We start from the raw sequence: 7,381 nt of genomic DNA, 5'->3' as shown, positions 1-7,381 counted from the left end.
ATTGAATTTTCATTGAATTGAAATTGAATTTCATTGAATTGAAATTGATTTTCATTGAATTGAAATTGAATTTCATTGAATTTCATTGAATTTCATTGAATTGAAATTGAATTTAGGTATTGAATATTGCTACAATTGGCTTGCCATACTTGGGCACAGGATTTGAATTTCTAGCTTAACGACCGCGCCATCGTGACAAAGTCGCCTCCAGCCGTCGAGAGACACGGGGAATTGGTCAGTTACTCGTTGCCATCTCTCGCTGCAGTTAACAGTGCTTTTAGGCGCTAAATTCAGCTGAACATTGTTTTCTTCTTGTATTTTTGCAATTAACAGTGCTTTTAGGCGCTAATTTCAGTTAACACTGCGGCACGGTGCAATTTGCATGATCAAAAAATGCCCCGTGCCTCTCGACAGCTGGAGGCGACTTTGTCACAATGGTGTGGTCGTTAAGCTAAAATTCAAATCCTGTGCCCAAGATAATCGGTTACGGATCGAGACGGAGCAGAAATAGAAAGCAAGAGCTGGAAAACCAGCGATTCTCGAGTTATTATGATAAACTTTGGAACCTTGGGAGAAAGCGAATGGGAAGAAGAGTTATCGAGGGCTGCCATTAGGCAATTTTGACGAGATTAGGCCATTTTTGTGGAATTTACGGAGCTTTGAGTGCGTGCCGTCGGGCCAGTGGGTCGCCCGCCTTTCGTTTCTCTTTAGGGGAAGCAAACCGCCAGAAAGTAAAACTCGCCTAAATGGCTCTAAACCACCTCCAGGAACCCAGAGACATCAAAATAACACAATGCCAACACAGGGTAAGCCATTTTATTCAAATTGTTTTCTACACGTAGCATTTAGAGTAATTTTCGAAGCATTCTCATACGTTGTCTTGTAAACGGCTAAAATTGTAACGCAATCGCCAACAGAATAATGTCACGTATTAATCGTATTCAACGTCTGGGCTGCCTGTGATCTGATGTAGGGGTTTAGGTATCTACAGCTTGAACTGCACGCGCTACATCGCTTGCACGCGAGACACCCCTGAAGGTATACTGTAACCTTAAGGAGTTGGTTAAGTACTTGAACATTCTCCATCGACTTCGTCTGACTCTCTTTAGGTAGGATCTCATCCCATGAATATCCTGCCCTCCATAGTTCTTGTAAATCGATCGTAAATTCAGTGGTTGCTGGGTTTACAAGACCTATAGGGTCCCACAACTGAGTGAGGTGGGCCAGACAATTTCTCCTCGTCAGGAGGCTTCCATCTGAGACGATTGAGTTTTTCTTGACGGTAAACGTGTCGTGAACTTTGTTCCACTTATGTCCAAGGAAATCCGTGAATTCTTCATCTGTCTAGTCAACGTTCTTATTGTTTGAATGCCACACCTTGATTTGGAAACAGCGGAAACCACGCAGACCTATGACCTCTAACGGCTCTACTCTGGTGAAATGTCCTCCTAAAAACAGGATTATTGCTTAGCGAAATATTCAAAGATCCCCCTGTCGTACCATACAAAAGGGGCAGATCCTCAAAGATATACTAGTTCGAGCAAAACTCTCAAAGCGGCTATTACACGTGGATGGGAGTTGTGTAGGCCTGTCACCCCATTGTTATCACTGTTGAGTTTTACCAGGCAGGCTCCTTCCTATCACGTGCGAGTATAAACGTAATCCAAATTACAGCATATGAGTCCAAGGTGTACATTAGCTACACTAAAAACAAAGGATAAACATATGAAATGCGTGCGAAATACTTTACACAACCCTCCAAAACTTGGAGATATGCCGTATAATTACAACGCATAAGTATCTTACGCTTTATCCTTAAATTCAAATCACACATGCTGGAGAAAATAAGCATTATAGCCATCATAGAAAACACAGTGTCAAGCTGTGTACAATAGGATCGAAGACTTTATGCTCACCATTCGCTGGTGGCAAAACTATCAATCACAATCAAAAATTCTCGATCCGCCGAACGAGTATATAATACCAAAAAAATATGCCAGGTGCGGAATGTTACCGAGCATTGGTCTCTACCACTCCCTGTTATCGGATGAGATCCAGAAGGATCGAAACCGCGGTATTGCCTGATCGACAAGGCTACGAGCCTCCTAACAAAACAGGGACTATTAACAGTCTCAAGAAAACCTGACAACATCGCAAATAAAAGCAATGGCGACCACAACGTGGAGCTGGTTGAACAATCATATGAAGAACTCCTAAATTCAGAGCTTTTTGCCTGAACAAAACCACACAATATCATAAACAACGCGCAAAACAGTCCACAGACTTGCGTGTGAACATCCACATTTGCAGTTCCAGAAGGTACAAACTGGAAGGCCAAAAAACTCGATGAAATTAATGCAAGAAACATAAGAACGTCTATCTAAGACAGAATTATAAAAAATGCAAGTAACCAACATGTTCACCAAATATTTCAAACTTTGTCCCTCCAAAGCTAATATTTAGAGAGCTTAAAACATATCTTGCAATACAAATGAGCCAAAAAAAACTGGCACGTGGCAAAAAACAGAGGTGTCAAACTCTACAAATTATAAGCGGATAGCAGCGGAATCCACGCAGACCTATGACCTCTAACGGCTCTACTGTGGTGAAATTTCCTCCTAAAAACAGGATTATTGCTTAGCGAAATATTCAAAGATCCCCCTGTCGTACCATACAAAAGATATACTAGTTCGAGCAAAACAATCAAAGCAGCTATTACGCGTGGATAGGAGTTGTGTAGGCCTGTCACCCAATTTTTATCACTGTCAAGTTCACTTGTGACTTGCTTGCATTTCGCCTCACTTTCCCTGGATCCCCCGATGTCGTGAACGTAAACGTGTGTACGGAGTTCTTTAGCTGCCTCCGGGTACTGAGCTTCTGAGGCTTTAGCCAGGGTATTAATTGCTGCTGCAGCTATATCTGGTGCTGGTTTGTCTCCGAAGTTTAACCTTAACCACTGATAGACTCTTGGTTGCTCGGTATCACTTGTTCTCCACAGAAAGTGGTGAAACACTCGGTCATCTGGATGAATCTTCACTTGGTTGAACAGTTTGCGTACGTCAACAGTATACCCTTCCTTGTCAAAGCGCCATGCAATGAACACGTTCGGCAAACTGTTGATATAGTTTGGACCTTGATGATCAAGATGATCATTTAATGACTTTCCGTCGCGTCCCTGTGCGGAGGCATCGAATACCAGCCAGACTTTGGTTGTTCTGTCAGGAGTGAAATCTGCTTGTAGGAGAAGGTACCACTCGGAAGTTTCATGGTTGATCTGTTCTGGAGGTACTTCTTTTACGAATCCTTTTTCAAGTAGCTTCTGAACTTGGTCTTGTATTACTTCAAGGCAATCTTCTCTCCTGAACGTTTTCTCGGAAGAGATCATTTTTTTGTAGGCGATATCGTAGTTACTCTCTTTTGGGGGACCCTCATCTTTCCATGGCATGCGCACTTGGACCCGCCCATCTATGATTTGAGTTGCGATCAACAAGTCTACAGTTCCTCCTGATAAATATAGTTTATTTGAGATTGCCTTCAAGTGTGGGTAGCTATTTACAATCTTTCTAGAAACTGTTCTTGCTGGACTGCAAGGCTTATTTATCGCATAAACTCGCATTGACTTCTGGATGTGTTCTTTAGCTGTTGACACAACACTTATGTTAATGAGCTCTGATTCTTCTGACTTCTTATTACTTCTTGCCAAGGTCATGGTCAAATGTGTTTTAGTACCGCTTAAACCGAGCTTCTTCTTTACATTCTTCGAAATGAAGAACTTGTGTTTGAGCCACGATCTAACATAGCGAGGACTTCGACAAAGTTTCCATCTTTCAGTGTCTTTTATCTTGACTTTCTGAACTGGACAAAGACCAGGGACGTTTCTCTCGCCCTGAACGTTGCGATTACTGGCCTCTTGACTCGCACCAGTAAAGGGTACAGCCTCGGGATCTAAACTGGAATTCACTGCAGGGGGTATATGTTCGTTGTGTAGAGAACGATGATGGCGTCGCGTGCACTTGTTGCAGGTGTTTCCGTCGGGCTTTGTGATGGTTTCGCAGGCACTTGCAACATCGATTATTCCGCTTTACTATTTCCCATCTCTGGCCTACTGTTGATTTTTGGAACACAGTCGGTGACTTGCCTTCTTTTGCGAACTCAAAACATCGGCCATTTTTGTTACTGCTGATGTCATTGCTTCAAGCGCGTCGCGTTTAAACGGCGGCTTTTCAGTCGCGAATGATTTCTGATAAATGGCGAATTCTGTACTGATTCGCTCCTATGGTTGAAGGCGCTACTTATTTTGAAGATCAGCCCATCAGGGATCAAACGTTGTCAGATTTATTTGAGCTAGAGTTTACACGGCTCGTTGCGTCCGTGGTTACATCGTAGTCAACTGAAATTGAAATAATTACGAGATAAATTACTATTTACAACATTCTAAATCGAAGCGACAAACGATTTCGAAACTTACTATTTGTGTTCCTGAGTGTCAGATCCGTTTGATCGCTATCTTGATGTTTATGCTTACGACTGTTGATGACTTGGCTTCGAATGTACGTTACATGATAAATTTTCCTTTTTAAAACTTAAGTCACATGACCTGTTTTTCCCGCCACGCGTAGTCGAGTCGATTCGCAATTACCGAAGATAATTAATTCTAATTTTTTTACACGCGACTGAACATGCAAATCATGTACATTTTAAAAAATTAGCTTTGGCTTTGTCACCGATTTCTTGATTCTTTGTTTCTAGTTCCTCTGACGCCGATTCAATAAGTCTGTCGGCAATTGTTTCTTGCTGCTTTTTAACACCTCTATATTTAGATTCGACTTCTCTATATACGTTTTCAAGAGTACTCAATACCGGTTCAACTTGGTAAAGCATGTGGAATTCTTCGAATAAGTCGTTCAATGAAGCTATTGTACTGTCTCTTTTCGCAATAAGTGTTGATAATTCTACTTTAGGTGGCATTATTTACTACTAACTGTAGATAATAATAAATATAAATTCCTGTTACTAGCGTAAAAGTTTGTTTACACACTTCCTAAAATATTGCATCAATATTTCTTGGGTTTCTTTAAATAAACGTTAATCTCTTGCTTGAATGTAAACAGTTTAATTAACTACGTGAATACTTGGTCAATTGCTGACAAGAGCATTACGATAACATCGTAAGTGATAACTGAATTCTTTAACTCCTGAACTTGAACTTGGAAAAAAGTGGTCGGTGGTAAATATGGAATTGTTTTACCTTTCAGATGTCAAATTTACCAGTTTAGTAGGCTTCTGTTGGCTTGTGTGCTTCTGAAGTTTTGAGCTTTTAAATGCCTTTTTTTTCGAGCCTTTTGACTTGCGACTTGTTCTTTTGGCGGTCCGTGGGTCGTTGACTTCAGGCTGGCAATTCGTCGGCGTATGCTCTTCTCTTCTCGCCAGTGTAGCATTTTTGACTGGTTTGAACTCGTGGTCAAAGGTGAAGAAGAAGAAGACCAGGCATCAATAATTGTCAATAATTGTAGTCTGCTCTTCTCCAGTCCGCTCAGATCTGATCATAATCCTGCTGACGTCCTGACGAGAGGAACTCCACCAGAAAAGTTGAAGACTTGGTCTGAAGGTCCGCCATTCCTGAAACACCCGGAACCAGAATGGCCCAAGTTCCAACAAAATCCCAAGGAAAGTGGTAAAGAATTGTCAGAGGAAATGAAGCCGCACAATAAGTTCCAAGCTGCGAACACCCACGAACAAGTAGATTATTCAGCTACATCAACGGAGTCGAATGATGTTCACTAAAGCAAGGAGAACTTTTGGCTTTATTCTATTATTCGCCAACAACACAAGGTTGAAAGCAAAGAAAAAAAGGGTTGAAAGCAAAAAAAGAAAGACGCCATTTCGCCAAAAGAATTGAGAGAATCTGAACGCTGGTTATTTAAACGGAGTCAACGGACGATCAATGTAGATACTGTTGACAAGAAGCTGATTCCAGCATCAGATGAACAAGGTGTGTTACATGCTCATGGGAGACTAGAGAACATCAGATCATTACCAGATGAAGAGCGCAATCCCATTTTCCTTCCAAAAGGACACCAATTAGTAAATTTACTCCTGGAACACCTTCACGAAAAGCGAGCACATTGCGGCTACAAAAGTCTCATCTATGAACCAAAGAGGTATTTCTGGATCGTGGGAGTGCAAAACATGGCCAAACAAGTAACTGGTAAATGTGTGACCTGCAAGAAGCTGCGAAGACAACCGCTGGAGCAAATGATGGGACAGATTCCGAGACTGCGCGTTGCAGCAGGTTTCCCAGCGTTCAGCTACACAGCAATTGACATGTGTGGACCTCTGCAAATGCGAATTGGCCGGAAAACACTGAGGGAAGCACAAGTAATCATATTTACATGCATGACTACAAGAGCTGTCCATCTAGAGCTCGTGACAGACAGAAGCACAGATACCTTTCTCATGGCTTTTCGACGATTCGCCTCACTCAGAGGGTATCCCAGTAACTGTTGGTCGGATCGAGGTACGACCTTTGTAGACGCACAAAGTTATTTGAACGAAATATTGCGAGGCTGGGACATCCCCAAAATTCAAAGTGTCTTATCAGGTGAATTTTCATGCTCTTTCCACTGGAAGTGGAACATACCACGAGCTAGCCATCAAAACGGAGTGGTAGAAAGTCTCATCAAATCAGTAAGACAAGCCTTAGACGCTTCATCAAAGAATCAAACCTTTACAGAGGAACAGTGGAGAACGTATCTGGCAGAAGTGACCTATTTGATCAATGGGCGTCCCCTCTATCCTAGCTCTGTCGAGATCTGGGAAAATCCGCCTGTCACGCCTAACGACCTCTCAATCGGTCAACTCTTTCCACCTCCCGTGCCGGAGCCAGAACAGAGAGTTAACCCAAGCCACCTCATGCGAAGCACTGAGAAACGAGTACAAGAGTTCTGGAGTTGTTGGATGAAATATTTTGCGCCAAATTTACTGCCAAGGAACAAGTGGTTCAAGAAACGAGAAAACCTCCAAGAAGGAGACTTGGTGTTGGTGATGGAGCCCACCCCGAGGAGATCATAGAAGATGGGCTTAGTAATTCAGACGTATCCCGGACAAGATGGACTCACGAGGAAACCGGAGATGAAGACTGCTAGATCAGTTTATGATCGTCCAATTCACAAGCTCTGCTTAATTGCAACCAAACAAGAACTAAATTAGTTGCTCAATCTGTTCACAAATTTTTTAAAATAGATTTCCGCACCAGGGGGGAGCATTTTGCCCATTAAATAATTCATTCAATAATTAATCCCGAGAGAATTAAGAAACATTTATACGCGCCCTTTGGTGTGTAAGATTGATAATTGTGTAACCAACGCGAACAGGAGAAGGC

General features: G+C 42.2%; 1 protein-coding gene across 1 annotated transcript; it reads left to right on the top strand.

Moving 5' to 3' along the window:
• Nucleotides 1–5,409: 5,409 nt before the first annotated feature.
• On the top strand, nucleotides 5,410–7,071 carry LOC110061470 (uncharacterized). The gene is made up of 2 exons (XM_020768306.2): nucleotides 5,410–5,674; nucleotides 5,951–7,071. Exons 1-2 carry the CDS (start codon nucleotides 5,410–5,412, stop codon nucleotides 7,069–7,071), a joined length of 1,386 nt encoding a protein of 461 aa, XP_020623965.2.
• Nucleotides 7,072–7,381: the final 310 nt, after the last annotated feature.

The sequence above is a fragment of the Orbicella faveolata genome, unplaced genomic scaffold, assembly GCF_042242905.1.
Source record: "Orbicella faveolata isolate gen_17 unplaced genomic scaffold, um_ofav_v1 contig_12, whole genome shotgun sequence".
NCBI classification, from domain to species: Eukaryota; Metazoa; Cnidaria; class Anthozoa; order Scleractinia; family Merulinidae; genus Orbicella; species Orbicella faveolata.
Note: the sequence above shows the minus strand (reverse complement) of the source record. Positions and strands in the feature narration are given on the sequence as shown.